General features: G+C 37.4%; 1 protein-coding gene across 1 annotated transcript in view; it reads left to right on the top strand.

The window, feature by feature from the left end:
- The window catches only part of LOC149832340 (uncharacterized), a 37,982-nt gene extending 20,244 nt beyond the window's left edge, over nt 1–17,738 (top strand). Inside the window, exon 7 of the mRNA XM_090012427.1 lies at nt 17,664–17,738. Within this exon, the coding sequence (XP_089868553.1) occupies nt 17,664–17,724 (61 nt within the window). The 3' untranslated portion in view covers nt 17,725–17,738. The remainder of the gene's footprint in view (nt 1–17,663) is intronic.
- The last annotated feature ends 1,862 nt before the right edge of the window (nt 17,739–19,600 follow it).

The following is a 19,600-nucleotide window of genomic DNA, read 5'->3' as shown; positions in this document are numbered from 1 at the left end:
TTTCATTCAATGATTAAGAATCAATTCAACAGTAACATAAAGATTTTTAGAAGTGACTCTGGGGAAGAATATCTCTCCAATCAATTTAAGGTATATCTTGAGGATCATAGAATTGTTCACCAAAGGTCTTGTCCTAAAACGCCTCAACAGAATGGGTTGGCTGAAAGAAAACATAGGCACATTATTGAGACCACTAGGACTCTTCTTATATCTCAAAATATTCCTAAAAACTTTTGGGCGGAAGCAGCTCTTGCTTCTGTCTATTTGATAAATCGCTTACCCTCTAGGATATTAGGAAAAACATCTCCCTTTGAGGTATTACATAAGCTTGAACCTGATTATAATAGGTTAAGAGTCTTTGGATGTAAGTGTTTCATACTTATGGATAAGAATGACAAGCTCTCTCCCAAGGCTATTCTTTGTGTCTTTCTTGGTTATTCCGAAACTCAAAAAGGTTTTCGTTGTTATGACCTTCGAGATGATAAGCTATATGTCTCTAGAAATGTAACTTTTTTAGAAAATGAGAGTGGTTTTGAAAAAAAATGTTTCTCAACAAGAAAATTTTGATTACTCTTTCTTATTCGACTTATTGTCTAGTAATGATGATATATCTAGTGATGATGATGTATCATTAAACCATGATGAGGAAAATGATGGAGATATTGGTGAACATAACTCACTCAATGAACAAGAAAGTAGAATTCCAAGTGAGCCAATAACCTACTCTCGTAGAAACCAAGACACCTTTAGAAGTGCTATTGATCAATATAGTGAGCTTACTCCTATTCTTGACCATAGAAGATCTGAAAGGAATAGAAGACCTCCAACTCGTTTTGTCTCTTTTGATTCTTTTTCACCCCGATATAGGGCTTGCCTTAGTGCCATTCACTCTTATTTTGAACTAAGAAATTTTGAAGAAGCTAAAAAATGTATAGAATGGCAAGAAGCCATGCAAAGTGAACTTAATGCCCTTAAAAGGGCAGAAACTTGGGATTTCCAAACTTTACCTATAGGAAAGAAAACTATAGGCTGTCGGTGGGTCTTTAAAGTTAAAACTAAGAGCGACAGTTCTCTAGAAAGGTATAAAGCTCGTTTAGTTGCAAAAGGGTATGAGCAAGAGTATGTAATTGATTATGAAGAAACTTTTGCCCCTGTAGCCCGAATGGTTACAGTTAGGTGTTTTATTACTATTGTATTCATTAAAAATTGTAACATTTTTCAAATGGATGTTAAAAATGCTTTCTTAAATAGTGATCTTAACGAAGAAGTGTATATGGATGCCCCACCAGGCATGATAATTCCTAAAGATAAAGTTTTTCTTCTTCGAAAGACCCTCTATGGATTAAAACAGGCCCCCAAAGCCTGGTATGATAGGTTTACCAGTGTAATGCTGGAAAATGGTTTTTCCTCATGTTATACTGACACTGCTTTGTTTACTAGAAAATCTAATGCAGGGATTGTAATTTTGTTACTCTACGTTGATGATATGCTAATAACAGGTGATGATGTTCAAGGAGTCAAGGGTATTAAGTCCGTATTGACTTCAAATTTTGAAATGTCAGACTTGGGTTTTCTGACATATTTTCTTGGAATTGAGGTTGCCTATTTGCAACATGGTTATTTTCTATCTCAGTCTAAACTTGCTTGCGAGATTATTGATAGGTCAGGAATTTCTGATGACAAAGTATGCGAAACTCCTGAAGTTGTGGGAGCAAAAATGAAGATTGACGACGGTGTTCCTCTAACCGATCCTACTCCTTACAGGCAGTTGGTAGGTTCTTTAATGTATCTTAGCATTACCCGACCTGATTTGTCACATGCTATACACATCGCCAGTCAGTTTCAGCATGCTCCTACAACCGTTCATATGAGTGTTGTGCTTCGCATCATCAAATATTTGAAGAGAACTGTGAATAAGGGAGTATTTCTATCTTCTTCTTCTTCTGAATTGAAATTACTTTCTTATACTGACTCAGATTGGGGAGGTGACCCTAGTAACCGTCACTCCACCACTGGTTTTTGTATTTTCTTAGGAGAATCTTTGATCTCATGGCGATGTAAAAAGCAACATAAGGTCTCTTTGTCATCCACTGAAGTCGAATATAGAGCCATGGCATCTACCACCATGGAAATTGTATGGATTCGACGTCTTTTGGAAGATATGGGAGTGGTTGTCAAAGAACCAACAAAGCTATGCTGTGACAATAAAAGTGCAATCTACATTGCCAAGAACCACACCTTTCACGAGTGAACAAAACATATAGAGATGGACTGTCATTATGTCAGAGAAGAATACTTGAAGAAGCTCTATGTTCGCCCAGATTTCATTTCCTTCTTGACAAACTTGCGGTTATCACACCGTAAGTTTAAGGGGGGGTGTTAAAATGTGTCTCCTAAAAATCATTATTGTAAATATAAATATATATATATATATATATATATATACATAGAGATACATTTACATATAATATATTATATGTACATATATCTCTCTATATATAAATATATATATTTATATATTTTTTTCTGAAAAGGGTATTCTTGTAATTTCATTATTTTGCGCATATTCCATTTGGAATATGTTGTAATTTTTATTTTTTATTTTTTTTGTAATTCTTTTTACTTTTTCTTTTTCTTTTTTGTTATTTATTAAAGTGCATTGGGGGTCCCCCAATAGAGTCGTTGGGGGCCCCCAACGGTTACAAATGTGACCGTTGGGGGCTCCCAAGGACTCCTTTGGGAGCCCCCCCCTTTTGCACCTTTTGGCACTTGTATAAATAGGGGTGTTCCCCCTTGTAATCTAGAAGCTTGAGAGTCTCAACCATTTTTGTTCTTTCTATAAAATACATGCCATAGTGCATGTTTATTATTTTTACGCTTTTGCGTACTTTGTTCAAGTGTTGTGAGAGTGCCTTCGGAAGCTGATTGGGCAAAGCCATAGGAGATGAGATATTTATTATATGAACTCTTTATGTCTTTTTAAAGATACTTTTTGTAACTATGCCAAAGAAAATGATTTAGATATTTGGCCTAAAAGTTTAGGACACTCAACTATATCAAAATTATCTCTTTTGACATTTTTGAAAAAATATTATAAGGAAAAGGATTTCACTTGTAACGATTATATACTTGGTAAAATGAAAATGCTCTCTTTTAGATCTAGAATATTTGGTGCATTCGGATGTATGGGGTCTGAATTCCATTATGTCAAAAGGTGAATTCTCATATATGTTACTTTTATAGATGACTATAGTAGACACACTTGGATCTACTTAGATTCAAATCCAATGTATTCTCATATTTTAAAAAGTTTCATAACCTTATTAAAAACCAATTTAAGACCAATATCAAAATGTTTTGCTCTGATTTAGGGGAAAAAATTCATCTCGAATGAATTTCAAAACTATTTGAAAACCCATGGCATTGTATACCAAACCTTTTGTCCTAGAACCCCTCAACAAAATAGAGTTGTCGAAAGAAAGTATTGTCATATTAAAACAACTAGAACCTTGCTTATTTCAAAAGAAGCTTAAAAAAAACTGGGCAGAAGCCGCCTTACCACGGTGTATTTAATAAATATAATGCCTTCTCAAATTTTAGAAAATAAATTTTCAATTGAAAAACTTTTTAAAGTTAACCCAAATTTAGAAAGATTCAGGGTTTTTGGATGCAATTGTTTTCTTCTTTAAAAACATGACAAGCTCTCTAATGCAATGCTACGGTGGACTCAGTACACACTGATCCACGATCCACGATCCACGATCCACGATCCACGATCCATGATCCATGATCCACGATCCACGATCCATGATCCACGATCCAAACAGATCCAAACGCACGCGGAAGCTGAAATGATGCAGAGTCTGAACAGAACTTTGGAAAACTAATTTTTGGGATCTGTGCGATCTGTTTCGATAGAGGGGATCCAAATGAAAGTTGTGCACGATTCACACAGCTTTCCAACGAATCCAAAAATACTAGATTCGGAGCAGGAACTACTGCTCTACAGATTCGACACCGGGACTGCTAAACAAGTCCAACTCAGATTATCGTATTTCAGGGATAGATTGTTTGAAGAGAATTTTGACCCCTCAAACGTTAGAGTTTGCGAAAACTCACAACTGACGAAAGGAATGTCAAATCCCAACCTTTCCATAACACTCAAGATTGTAATTTTTGGAATTTTCTACAGTCCTCTACAAATTTTTGAATTTCGGAATGATATGAGTTATTGTTTCAGAAAATAAAATTCAAAGATTCGACAATAGCAGAAAAGATCAATATTTTTTAGGCAACGAAGCAATGATTCAATCAAAATAAAAAACATGAAAGTTATAGGTCTAGATTATAACTTTCCACAGAATCAAAAAAATCAAAATTTCATTCAGGGAATCTCCAGATAATCAGAAAATACCGAACACTATTAAGTTGGTTCTATAGCAGAAATGTAACAGGGGACTTCTGTCAGTCCGACAACTTGACAGACAATTTCAGAGGTTCAAACGGACGAATCACAAATAGGTCTCAACTACAAAGTTGTAGACAATTGTTTTAGCTTTCCAGAAAGCTAAAGAACACGAAAATTTGTTCAGTATTGAGTCCGATACAGATGTTTTATCAGAGACTCCTCTGTTTTCTCGTAACAGCGTTTTGGTCTTTTTTGTAGGGACCGAGTTCATTCACACACAACAATAATCTGAAAGAACTTAAGACCAACGAAGACAAATTTTAACATAAAACTCCTTTAAGCATGTATTTGTAACTCTCTAATGATTCAATACAACTTAACAACGATAAAACATGAACAATTGCAAGCAAATGCGAATCAAAGTAGTAAAGGAAAAGAACGAATAACCAATGTTTGATATCCTGACTGAAATCGATAATGGTCGTCGTTGGGAAGCAACCGACGCCACAAGATGAACCACGAACAGTAGGGATGGATTACCAACCACCACGAACAAGTTTAGAACAGCCACCACGAATAGAACCTCTTCACAAGAGCACCTTTCACACAAAAACGAAGTTCGGTTTTTCTTTCACACCAAGATAGCTTTCTTTTTAGCACCAACCACACCAAAAACTTGATTTTTCTTACTCTAGAACCAGCTACACTACCAATTTCGAAATTGAACAAGACCCCTCACCCCTTGGACTACCTCTCTAGTTAAGGGCTTAGGTTGCTTGGGAAGAGTCACAATAAAGAGACATTAGCCTTTCCAAGCTTTGCACCAAAAACGAGTGTGCAAGCCTAGATTTTGTCAAATGCTAATAACTCCACCAACAGTCCATTTTTGACTTTGGGCTGGTCAACATGAATTCAAATGAGGTCCAAGATGGACCACACTAAAGTGGTGCCACCTAGGACCCCCCTCATGAAGACGGATCAAGATCCGGATCCAAATAGGTTGTGAATTGGATCCTGCACCAACACCAAGAGAAAAGCGAATTTGCGAAAAAATAAAAACTACCCTTGAACCCCATACACCCTCTAGTACCACAAAAAGATCCCACAGGGTACTAGAACTATCCGGATACGTAGAATCCGGCTCCTAAAAAAAATACATGAAATAACTATTGATGAAGCAAAATCCAAAAATATGATTACGTAATAGAATCAAAGCAATAAAAGGATCACGATGAACATCAACTAACTGGGAGATCCACTAGGACCACGGGTGTCCTGCAAGCGTGTGGATCGCCTTGGGTAGCGATGTCCAGAACGGGTCTGGATATTTGGATTGGGATCCAAATCCGCTTCTGTTTCTGGATGCTCTGCATCACTCTCTCTATCAAAGCTATTGAATGTGTGTTTCTCGAATGTACCGATAATAAAAAAAGGCTATCAGTGTTATGACTTATAGAATGATAAGCTTTATGTTTCTAGAAATATCACTTTTCTTGAAAACAAAAAAGAATTTGATTTTCAAGAATCTAAGGATGAATTTGAGTATGCTTTCTTGTTTGATTTATTGCTTAATCAAAATAACAATGTTGAAATTGATGCTTCTAGCAAGCATATTGATAATGTTTATGACAATGTGGAGTTGCACAATGATTAAAGTGATAGAGAGAACCTAGTAATGAAATTTTACATTATACTAGACGAAATGATGGAGAACATCCATGTGCACTTGATAAATATAGTCAAACACTTGAAATAGAGGAACCTAGTCTTAGGCGAACTTCCCTCTAGAGCCCCAAATAGGTTTCTCTCCTATAAATCTTTTTCTCCTAATTATAGAGTATCTTCTAGTTATTCATTCACACCATGAGCCATCAAGTTATACGGAAGCCAAAGACACAAAAGAGTAGGTCGATGCTATGAACTTAGAATTAGAGGTATTACATAAAGTCAATACTTGAGAAATCCAACATCTCTATAAGGAAAATAAGACTGCAGGATGTAGGTGGGTTTTTAAAATTAAAACAAAGAGTGATGAATCACTATAAAGATACAAAGTTAGGTTAGTTGCAAAAATGTATTCTTAGGAATAATTGTGATGAGACCTTTGCCCTATTAGCTCGTATGACTATTGTTAGGACTTTAGTTGTTGTAGCATCCATTAGGAATGGGCATATATATCAATTAGATATTAAAAATGTCTTTCTAAATAGTAATTCAAATGAAGAAGTCTATATGGATCCTCCTGGTATAAGTATTGGAAAAGTATGATTTTCTGTCTTCATGAGACTTTATATGAGCTTAAACGAGCCTCTAAAGCTTGGTATGATCAGTTCAGTTGAGCTATGTTAGATCTTGTCTTTAAATCATGTTATACGTATATTGCTTTTTTTGTAAGATCTATAGGTTCTACGCTCCTCATTTTGCTCTTGATCATCATTGAGAGTGATAAGAAAGGAGTTGGAGAAATTAAATTTATGTTTAAAAAAAATTTGATATGACTGACCTTAGTTTCTTGAGATATTTCTTAGGTATTGAAGTAGTTTATTGGCCATGAGAATACATCTTGTCTCAGATGAAGTTTGCAGCTGATATAGTTGCATGTTCAGGAATCATAGATGAAAAACACACTGATACTCCAAAAGTGATTAATTCTAAAATGAGAGTTGAAGATGGAGTCTTGTTGGATGATCCAACTCCTTGTAGACAACTTATTGGATCACTAACGTATTTTTTTATCACTAGATCGGATATTGCACATGCAGTGCATACTGCAAGTCAATTTCAGCTTGTGCCAACTTTGGTGCACATAGTATTGTGTTGAGAATAGTCTAATACATTAAAAATATTATATCTAAAAGGTTATTCTTATATTCTTCATCGTCATTAAATCTTACTACATATATTGACTTTGTCTGGGAAGAAGATCCCAATGACCAACACTAGAGTACGAGTTTTTGTGTATTCTTAGGTGATTTTCTTATATCCTAGAGATATAGAAAGCAAAGGTATGGTTGTCCTCCATGAAAGTTGAATATAGAATGATGACTACAACAACAATCGAGATCGCGTGGCTATAGTCTTTGCTTACAAATATGAGAGTAAATATCTCAAAACCTTTAAAATTATGTTGTGATAACAAAAGTGACATATATAGTCATCAATCATAGCTTTCATGAACGAATGAAGTACATCGAGATGGATTGCCATTATGTTCGAGAAGAATATTTGAAGGAGACTATTGATTTACCATATGTACTATCTGAATTTCAAATTGCAAATTTCTTTACCGCATTTTTTTTCTTAACAAACTTTCGGTGATCTCACCGTAAGTTTGAGGGAGGAGTGTTAAAATATGATTATATATATCATGGGTATTTTGGTCATTTTCTCTAATGTAATAGGGACAACCTAGTAGATGCTATTTTGTTTATTTTTGCTTTTTTATTTTGCTGTTTTTCTATTTTTCTATTTTTTATTTTTCAGTGAATATGACGGTTGGGGCAGTCCAATTAGTTGTTGGATTGTTCCCAACAATCATATTTATGACCATTGGCCTCTCTTTGATGTTGCTTTTGTAAAACAATGCTTGTCTAAGCATTTTGTGAATTAATACAATCATATTTTTTTTTACTTTTGGCTCTCTTGTGAAGTGTTATTGTGTATCTCCTTTGTGGGAGTGTATTTGATCTATTAGTGACCACTTTGTGTTTATGATTTCTTGTAACCCTTAGTGGCCATCTATTATAGTTTTGCTTATTTCATATTTCAAAACCTACTAAGAGGGGCAATGAGGATCAAGGCATCTTCAAACCACCATTCTTGGATCATAATCAAGTTCAAACTTGTGATAAGTTAGGAAAATGGTTTACTATTGATTACATTAAGGAAGGTGGAGCTGCTGATAGGATCATCTGTATACCCAGGATTTCTGCGGCGGTGGAGAAAAATCCCTTTCCCAAGAGGATCTCTCAATTATTTTTCCAATCAAGCAAGCAAGTTAGCAATTTGGGAGAAATCAAGCCAGCTCAATAGGCAGAAGAACCAACATATGACCAGTTTCAGGTTAGAGTCTTTCACCTCTCTTTAGGCAAAAGCAAGCCAGTTCCCCCACCAAGTCCGAGCCAATCAAGCACACTTGTTGGTCTTCCTGATCTACATGGGTTAAAATCATGATATTCAATTTTATTTATGACCCTAAAAACTCATGGTTTGATTTTTTTATCCAGTTGTAATCTGGATTGGATCTTTACACTGGTATGGGAGAGGTTGGATTTTTAACACATCTATATTGGATCCTAAAATATTGTGTAATTGCAAATAGTTTTTTATATGTGTTATTAATGTTTTGGATCATACTAATATATGGATAAGGTATGACTTACTATTAATCCAGTTTTTATAGTGGATCAAGTTTAATTGGACTAAGATTCATTAGATCAGATGTTTAAATCAAGTAAGGTGACATATACTTGGTTTAATCCAGTAAAACAATATTAGATCTAGTTAAACATGAATGGATCTGAATAGATCCCATTGAATTAGTTTGGATCTAGATTTGATCTAGAGATAGATCTAAAAAATATATTGTCAGATTTGTATGGATCTAGATTTGATCTGATGGATCTGGATAGTATCAAGTCGAATATTTGGACTTAATAATATATTTTGTATGGGTCCGAGTTTGACTCGGATAGATCTAGATAAGTATAATGTTGGATGTGCGGTGTCAATCCATTTAAATTTGGAACATAAGGATATAGATTTGGGCAATGATCAAATATCTTGTGATGTATGCTTTTGCATGAGTTATTTAAGCTTGCATGAAGATCTGTTTTTTTCTATGGATCCTGTTGGACATGATGATAACATTTAAAGTCAGTTTTGGATATTAGTATAGATTTTTTTAGTGGATCCGGTTATTGATATGGATTTATATGTTCACATACTTATGGTTTAATTGCTTATTATCATATTTGATAACATTAAAGTCTTAAAAAATGAGTGTGCTTATTATAATTTGCATATTCAAATGATAATGGGACAAAAAGGATAACTCTCATTGAAAGTGGATCTCTCATTGAAAGTGGATCTGGTGCATATCCAAATTAAATATGAATATGAGGACTTATGCTTTACTTCTAATGCATATTGCTTCTAAAAAAGTGAGAGCGAGATTATAATTTTACACGTGCATGTAGATATTTATTTGCATATGATGATAAATAATCATTATAAGTCATGCTCATTATCATTTATTGTATAAATGCATGAAGAGATATTTTCATATTTTTTTAGAAGCTTTATGCATGGTATGCAACATGGTGATATTCATATTTTTTTATTATATTTATAGCTATTTGGATTTGAATATACCGATCCAAAATGTTCAGGTGGTTAACCTGACCAGAGTTAAAGCATGTTGCATGTGATGGTGATGCACATAGATAATGAGAGTATTGCCTATGGTGAATTTTTTAATAGTGAAAGTATTTGTTATGACTTACAAATGATATTTTATCATGAATTCATAAGTTAATTAAAATTCATAGTACTTTACTAGTATGCATGTGGACATTATGATGTCTGATAGCGTTGTCATAGAAGAGCAATAAAAACCCCATAACTAACTAAGAAAGTGAGACTCACATTATGATCTATTCACCATAGATTGGTTTAGAACTATAAACTGCATACTATGAAGTGGATGATGAATACTTGAAATAAATTTTTGCACATTGTATTGCACGTTAAAGGATAATTTAAACTATGACATGATAAGAAACCTATATGGTTACGTGAAATAAGTGCATGAAAGGATAATGTTATGGCTACACCTATATCATAGGTGTAAAAAATCATATGCTGATGAAAATATCATATGACTATGTAAGAAATATAGCATAGCATGTGTGAATAACAACATACTTGAAAATGAAGAAAAATTCTCATGGCTGTGTGGAAAATAACTCATAACATGTGTGAAAACCTTATACTTGAATATGAATGATGGAAAAAATTTACAAGACTTCGTGAGAAATAACTCATAGCATGTGTTAAAACCTTGTACTTGAAAATAAATGATAAAATTTTTTACATATTATGTGAAAATAACTTGTAACATGTGAGAAAAATATCAAGCTTAAATATTGATATAACTCGAGGAATTGTGTATGTTTATTTGGTGCATGTTTTGTCAATACATGTAATACATGATGCACAATGTATGATATAATATGAATGTTCACCCCATATGGTGAAGTGAGAGATGTTAGATATTGGTATCAAATCCAATATGCCTATAAGGGTCTCACATCGAAAATCCCAAAGCCGCGAATTGAAAAGGTGCATAATGTGCAGGAAAATGAAACATATGAATTAATATGTACTAAATTTGGGCGGAAATGGCAACCCAAGAGAGGCTATATATATAGTGGAGAATCCAAGTGCGGATATCCCCCTTGATACCGACCGTTTTCCAGATTTCTCAATCTCCATTTTCTTCTCTCTAATCTCTCCTCCCTCACTCTGCGCACACCCCGATCCTTAACCCATCAACTACACCAACCAGCCCCGTGATGAAACTTATTCATTTTGACCATTTATCTGCACAGGCGCCACAGAAAATACATGTTAAAAAATTGCAGTCAGGAATAGCTTCCGGAAAATCGATTTAATTCTACTAAGCAAATTTATATGCATATGCTTGGGAGAGAGAGAGAGAGAGAGAGAGAGAGAGAGAGAGAGAGAGAGAGAGAGATTGCATGTAGATTTTAAAGCCAAAATCCCATAAATTTCATGCTTACCATGATCAAGAACCACGCCTTCACCGGGGAAGAGGAAGATGAGGGTAGATATGAATTCAGACAAGGCAGCATGTATGGTGTCTGGGTAGGTAGAGTCCTCTTCCCTTCCAACCGCAAACTGACGACGCATGGTTGCAGCTTGACAAAAGAGTGATAAAGCCTTTCTCACGTTGCTCTTGGTGGTGGTGGTGTGAATGTAACGGATCTTAGAGTTCCTGAAACAAGGAGGGGTAAACATGTGTTGGAGACGTGGAAGTTGGTTCTTCCCATTGCGACGCATACTGAAAAATGTGTAAACTATAGAGCCCACGTTACAAGTGCTTAGCGAGCCCGTTTTTTGTTCTTATCCCCTCCTCACCTTTTTTTATTTTTTACTTGGAGAAACCACCCCAGGTGCAGGGACCTAGCCGCGCTGGCTCAGCCTGCCGTACTTATTGTCCTGTCAACCTAAAATTATGAAGGCGTACCCCTCGACTCCAAGGAGTCGCCAAGCTTTGGCGGCTTACGCAGGTGGGTGACACCCATGAGATTTGAACCTAGGCTGCCTGTCAAATGGCGTAGGCCCCATCCCACTATGCCAAACCCCTTGGGTCTATCCCCTTTTTGTACCTAATAAGCAGCTTTCTGACCATTTATCTTCCAGGCTGTCTCGGACCTGAGTTTTTTTTAATCCAAACCTGTAGATGCATTTATTATCACTTATTTACTAAAAAAGAATGCATTAAATTCAACAAAAAAAAAATGATTTTTTGTTAATGAACTTTTTGGTGTAATGTATACAGTTGATGTTTTTAGATAATCCAAAGGAAAAATCCTCCTATGAGCGACCACTCATTGGCTGGCGTCCAGTTAATAAAACCCTTGAAGTTCTCCTGCCCACCGAAAGTACACCCAGTTTGATTTCTTGAACTTAAAATATAATTGCAAGTATGTTTTTTAAAAAGCTCTGAGACGGTCTGAAAGATACATGGTTTAGAAGTTACGCATTACTCTCTCGTGTGTGTGTGTGTGCTAAATGGGTTTTCTGTTTTCAGTATTTTTTTCACTATTCTGACCCCATAAATGTGCTGGGCATGGTCAATTTACTAGGAATCTACACGCTCATGCGTTTTCAATGAAAATAAATGATACTTAGAGTCTCAAAAATCTACAAAGATTTTGGACAGTTGATGTTTTTGAACCTTATGAAAACCCACCAATGTGTCCGAATCCGACGCTCCAAGAGCTGATCCCTATAAAATCAAATATATAGGTCAAATCTGTACAAATAGAATTTTAAAAAAAAATGAAAAAAAACCAAAAAACCCATTTAGCATGTTTCATTTAGCACGTATATATATATATATTGAGAGAGAGAGAGAGAGAGAGAGAGAGAGAGAGAGAAAGATAGTAATGCTACAGTCTGGAGCACCTACTCTCACATACTAGAAATCATGATTGTAGGTTGATGTTTTGGATCATGAATTTTTGGACATAAAAGGTTTTTTATAAGTCATCAAATTATGGTAGATTGTGAGTTGTTGATTTTTGAAGATCTTAAAAGCCCTACCTGTATTGTAATCACATGATCCAAAACTTGTTTTTCACTAAATAATGATTGTAGACCATATCATAGGGTTTGATCAACTAAAAAATGTCAAAATTTTTGAAAATTTTAAGCTTTTATTTGTTTGGAGTAGGTGCTCCGAAAGCACCTTTTGTATATATATATATATATATAAACTGAATATATTAGGCCCCATTTCTTGTTCTGCCTTATAGGTTTTAAGTGTTTTATGATAGATCTAAACCGTTAGATGTATTTAGCATGATCAATATTGTGTGAATCTACTCTTGGATAATGTTTTTTCAATGAAAAACATGTTTTTATGAGCCGAGAAAAACTGGTACCTTCATAGTCATTGATTTTGGATCACTGAAAAAACCTCTGTATATGTAAAAGATGGTTTTCACTAAAAAACTATAGATTACATCTTGGTGTTAGAAGTGAAAAAAAATACTTAAAACTATGATTTTTGAAGGAGCCTAATGAGACCTAACAAAAAAAAAAGCCTAAAGAATGCATATATATATATATATATATATATTGTGTGTGTGTGTGTCCTGGTTGAACAACTGCCATTGTTGGTTTTGAGGTTCGTTCTAAGAAGTGATAAAGACTAGAAGTTTGTGCTCTTTTTGAGAGGCGCATGATATAATTTGACTCCCGAAGGCGGCTAACGTCGAGCTGGTTAATTTGTTTCTAGAATCAAATTCAGGTTTTACATAATTGCATATTGGGTGTCCTGGCATAATATGAACGTTTTTTTTTAATAGCGGATAGACTCCAAATTCAAAGACTTCTAAGTGGAAGCACAAGATTCAGAACGACCACTGGAAGAGGCTGCAAGCGAATGCATAACTTGCGCAAGCTGTTGTTTCTCTGGATCGAGAAATTTGATTGATCCCATGATCTTTTGGGTGAAAATTGGATAGCAAATTGGAATGGATTCATTACTAAATCAAAATGATATTAGGGATTGTTAGTTAGCTAATATATTTGAGTAATGTTAGCTAATATTAAGAGGAAAAAAATTAATTATGCTCCTTTGGTTACTTTCCTTGAAACAAGTCTAATCCAATCTAACTTGATCAATGCGAAACCATTTTGGTAAGATCTCCACTTCGGTCGCCGATGGCTATTAATTTGGTTGGTAGTAATAATTGTATGAGCGGTATGCCATAACCTCAATACTCTGCGTGCACTTACACGCTTCGACATCTTGCTTGATTGACCTGTACAAAACTACAAAGAGAATTTGCTATCTACGCCTGGTCTATTGGTGTTGCCTTGCCACCCTCCCTTCTTCTTCCTGTAACTTTTCCTCTTCTTCGATCTCTTCGATCATCCTTAATACTTGGGACATCTCTGGTCGCTTCTCTGGCACTGAGTCGGTGCATTCTAGGGCAATTTGGACGAGCCTGAGCATGTTACCGTGCTGTTTCATGGCTGGCAGTATTTCCAGATCCAGGATATCAGTCGACCAGTCTTGGCCCACTGCAGACCTTACCCATTCCGAGAGCGGCAGCAAGCTGCTGCTCTCCAAGGATGACGAAGAGGAGAATTCTGCCGGAATTCGGCCAGTGATGACCTCCAAGAGGATCACTCCGAAGCACCAAACATCAGACTTGTAGGTGAGCTTCTTGCTGTGGGTAAACTCTGGCGACCTCGCAGCAGCTAGAATCGTGGCAGCCCTGCATGGTGAGAGGACAGGCTCGAAGCCATAGTGGGTGAGCTTGGGGATGGCCTGGACTGGGGTGAGGAGGACGTTGGTGGACTTGAGGTTGGCGTGTGGAAGCTTGGCGGCTTGGTGCAGGAACACGAGCCCTCTGGCGATCCCTTTGACGATCAGTAGGCGAGTCTGCCACACCAGGGGTACCCTCCCTGGGCCTCTGCTCTCTACCATAAACGTCCCTATAGTCAAGCATCACAAGACTATTCTGCTGCTGATACCATTTTTTTTTTCTTTTTAAATGTAGAAAAGAAGAGAGAGAGAGAGAGAGAGAGAGAGAGAGAGAGAGAGTGGTATCCCATGTCGTAAGCGGGGTCCTGTGCCAAGCTGAAGGCTCATGTTCGAATCCCTCTGCCACATGGGGCTTAAGAGATACGAAGTCTGCCTAACCCCAGCTTGCCCTTAAAAAGAGAAAGAGAGAGAGGCATGTACCATGTAGCCGCTCAAACAAGCTTCCACCATTGGGGACGTAGCCGTAAAGGATTAGCTTCTGCTCCTTGGAGTAGTAAAAGGCGATCATCTCCACCAGGTTGTCATGCTTCAGGTTGCCCAGGTGTCGCATGCGATTCTGGAAATCCTTCTTGGTGATGACACTCGATGCGTCCTTGAGCCTCTTCACTGCGACCACCGTCCCGGACTCCAGTGTGGCCCTGTACGAGGTCCCCGCCTTTCCTTGGCCCAGAACTTGAGCAGACGACATCAGGAGGTCATCAAAGCCGAACACCGCCCTCTCTTTGTCGAAAAACTCCAGTTGGGAAACCATGGAATCTGAGCCCTCCCCTGAATAGGTCGTTGCTGTCAAAACTTGTAAGCATCAAGACAGAATGTTGGTAACATGCAGAAACGATAACCATAATCAATGCAAGGGCAAAACCGTTCCAAATTAAGAATAAAAAACTAAGTGCACTAACTAACAGACGCCATGCAATAACCCACGCCCCTATTCAATTTTCGTAACCAGTTTTAACAAGGTACGGGTGCAACAATGGTTCCTTTGAGTTTGTGGCAAGTCGAGGGTTGGAGCACTTCTGCCCTCCTCAAAATATCTAAGCAGTCAAGTATGGGAAACAAGTTACACACGGTGCAACAATTAAGAAAGAGTATCAGCCTACATTGGGAAATCTGAACTAACAAGCTGTCAATCTTGTGAATGCATCACTCAATAGAAAAAATTAACTACGAAAAGTTATTTGTTTGTGAGCTGTGGATACCTATGTAACCGGGACCTGCCAAAACAGTCAGTGTATCCGCGTCAATACGTGGTCGGGTACAGGTCAGATCCTGTACTGCGCCGGGTCAAGTCAAACTCAGACCCAAAATTTCTTCTTAAAATCTGCCTTGGTCAAACCAAGGTCAAAGGAGTGGGGGTCATTTTGGTCTCACCCACCCGATACAATCTCTCTCTCTCTCTGGTCTCAACTTTCCCCTTCTCTCATCTTTTTCCCCTTTCGTTTTACATCCCCCCCCTCCTCTCTCTCTCTCTCTCTCTATATATATATATATATATATATATATATTCTCCTCTTCTACCTCTCTCCCTGTCTTTCTCTCGTCTTCCCAATCTCGTTCCCCCCTCTTGCCTTCTCTCTCTCTCTCTCATTTCTTCCTTTTTTCTCTATCTCGTTTTTCCCTTCTCTTTGTCTCTTTCCCGACAATTGCAAGGTCACTTGAGGGAGTTCACCTCCGATGACCTTCGATGGGTGGTGAAGAGGTAGAAGCAACATCTTTCTCTCTTTTTTTTGTTTTAGGGTGTTTTCAGTTTATATTTTCATATATTCAGTTTGCATTTAGTATATATTTTCAATTTTGAATTCAATTTATATTTTCAGTTTTATAACTTTATATTCAGTTTCTAAATTTCAGTTTATATTCAATATATATTGTCAATTTATAATTTAGATTATTAGATATATTCAATAATTCAGTTTGTATTCAGTATATAATATATATTTTAGATATAACATATATATTTAGATTATATTCAGTTTATAATTTAGATATATTCAATTTATATTCACTATTCAGTATATTTTTAGATATGTCTTTAGATCATTTCAGATTATATCAGTTTACATATAGGTTAGTTATTGATTTTGTCAAGTATGGTTTGTTGATTTTATTCTTATGTGGTATTTTTGCTTTGAAAGGTTTGATTGTGTGATAGGATGACTGATAGGATGACTGATAAAGGAAAGGAAGTTGCAAGTGCTATACAACAAGCTCAACTTGTGCTTCTAGTTAGGTCCCGTTTAACAAAGTTGGGTAAATGTTCTTAAGGGGACGTGCATTTTTTAAAATTTCTTTGAATTTAAGCAAGTTGTGTCCCCATACCCACAACTTTTGGAATTGTCGCGTACCCATAGCCATACCCCTCCCAGGTGACATATATAGGTTTATACAAATACCTTTCTATGATCCCTAAATAAAAAAAATCTAAAAGATTGTAAATTGTAGATGTATATTCATTTTTTTATTGGAAAGGCAAGCAGAGGCAGACCCACCAGTCACTTACCACTGGGTTTGAACCTGCAACGTTACACCACAAGAAGACGTGGACTGACAGCTCCTACCAACCACGCGGAGCCCCGTTGGTTGTAGATGTATATTCATGTAATAGAAAGACATACGATTGTCACTATGCTCTTCTTAAAGTAAAGGCAGCAACATCACTATAAAAAAGTCAGGGCCGTTATAAACTATAGAAACGATAGCAAATATTCTTTGCTTGGATCTCACCTCATATTCAATGTTGGATGATTTTCTTTTATTCTTTTTAGTTGAAATGCAATTCAGTTGTGCAGGATTTAATTTTATACTTCAGTTTACAGCAATAAATTCCACATAAAATCATGGATAAGTGTGCTCTAGCCTGATACTAGCTAGAGGGAAACTTTTACCATTCATTCCATGTGGTATGCTATGTTTCTCGTTATTCATAAAATAACAACGGCTTTCTGATCCCACCACACGCGCGCGCGGGCGCATAACCATAAACAAGAGAGGAGGTGTTAAAGCAGTGTTAATGGGAAACCGATTAAACATGGATATGCGTATAGAATAATACCAAGGTGGCTTTCAGAGGAAACGCTTTAGAGAGTTACCTTGCTTAAACACATGCATATAATGCAAGTCTCGGTTCAATTTGACAAATACCTGTATCGTCTTCTTCACCATCACCAGCATATTTGTGTTCGTTCCATTGTGTCCTCTTGCGTCGACGGAGGAAGCAATGCAACAGTAGAACAAGCAGCAGCAGACCGATCACGACGCCAACTGAGACCGAAACGACGAGCCGAGAAGTTGCACCTTTTTTCGACTTTGTTGATGACGTTGTTGGTGGAGATCCCCAAGGCGGAGGGGATGCTGCTGCTGGTGTGGCAGGAGGAGAACAGGGCATGGGCAGAGGCTTTCCACACAATTTGGGGTTGTTCCGGAAGGAGTCCTCTCCGAACCTCTCATCAAGCACCATGGTTTCAGGGATCTGCCCTTGTAGTTGATTGTCCGAAACGTTGAAAGCAACGAGACTCTGCTGAGCAAATGGTGGGATGGCCCCTGTGAGGGAATTCCTCTGCAGATCCAGCTCCTTTAGGTTCTCTATTCCGACGTAGTGGAAAGGAATGGGGCCGGAGAACCGGTTTTGAGAGAAGGAGATGAACCGCAGTTGATGAAGCCCGTGGACTTGGGGAAGGGATCCGGAGAGAGAGTTATTCTTGAAGCTCAGTTTGGAGAGGAAGGAGAGGCTTGATAGGGAGTCGGGTGGTAACGACCCTGTCACTTCCATGTTCTCCAGCACTAGGTGGATGACGTGCCCGTTGGAACACCCAACTCCGAGCCACCTGCTTTGGTCTTGATCGCACGGTGGTCCGGTCCATATGGTATGGAGACCGACGGATGAATTGAGTGAATCTCGGAGCCTCACCAGCGCCTCTCTTTCGGCCGGCCAGAAATTGGCGTTTGCCAGTACCGAAGAAGAAGAAGAAGAAAGCATAAAGACCAAGAAGGAAGCCACCCGGAAGATCAGAAGCGAGAGGCACATGTTTCTGTTGATTCCTCCAGCTGATGAACCCTTCATGATGTGGTGGTGGTGGTGGTGATGGTGGTGGGAAGGTTGTCGTCTTTGTTGCTTGACAAGCGACGACATTGATTGAAAACGAGTTTTGATCAGGAAATATGGCTGCTCTGCAGGCTTGGATGATGGGCGTTAAGAGGAATAAAATCTCTGAATTTTGGTAGTTTTTGATAGGTACAGCCAAAGGAAAGTCCAGCAATCACGCTGTAACGCAAATGGAAACAACAACAAGAAATTCATCTTCTTTTCCTTCTTGGCCCTCTCTCTCTCTCTCTCTCTCTCTCTCTCTACAAATACGAAGATATGTATATTTTAAACATAGCAAGTTGAATAATTGATTAAATGATTAATTAACTTGAGAACCCGGTTTCCAGCAACGACAAGGTAGGAGTGATTCCAAAAAGGTCGAATCAACAGGCGGAATGCGCAAGGAATTTTGTACAAAACTTGCTATTCATAGCCAAAATTTCACCCTCCACGTTTCAAAACAAGGGATGGGTTGCTCCAGTGACCAACGTGAGACCTATGGGCAGGCTAAGCATGCATAAACTTGGTAAATCACGGTTCGGTCCTCTCTTTTCTCTTTTCTTTTTTCTTTTTTTTTTGTTTGAGAGAGAGAGAGAATCGTGGTTTGGTCGGTTGAGCCTTATTTGTCCCTGGCAACTTGTCAGAACAAGCCTTTGCCCAAGTTAGCAAGTTCTTCAGCCACCTACATCAAGCATTTCCCAAGCTCTTCCGCTTCTTAGTATTTGGATTTGCTCTTCTTTAGGATCCCTAGTACTAGGCTGAACTGATACAGATTTGATGGGTTTTTAGAACTATATCAAGTAATCTAGGGGTCCAGAATTCTGGATTTTCAATGGCTTCAAAGAGTGCCAACACAAATATATCCAGAAATTCGGTTTGTGAATGGGAAGATTGACAAGCTTTCTACTTTGGAACTTTGACAACTTGCAACTCTTTGCGCGTATTCAATCATTCTGACGATCCCTTCCCTGATTCTAATCCTTCAAGTAAAGGAGATTCTATCTTATTCCCCAAGTAATGC

The sequence above is a fragment of the Nuphar pumila genome, chromosome 7 (assembly GCF_984573655.1).
Source record: "Nuphar pumila chromosome 7, dmNupPumi1.hap1.1, whole genome shotgun sequence".
In the NCBI taxonomy this organism is placed as follows: Eukaryota; Viridiplantae; Streptophyta; class Magnoliopsida; order Nymphaeales; family Nymphaeaceae; genus Nuphar; species Nuphar pumila.
This window is presented reverse-complemented; position numbering and strand designations above follow the sequence as displayed.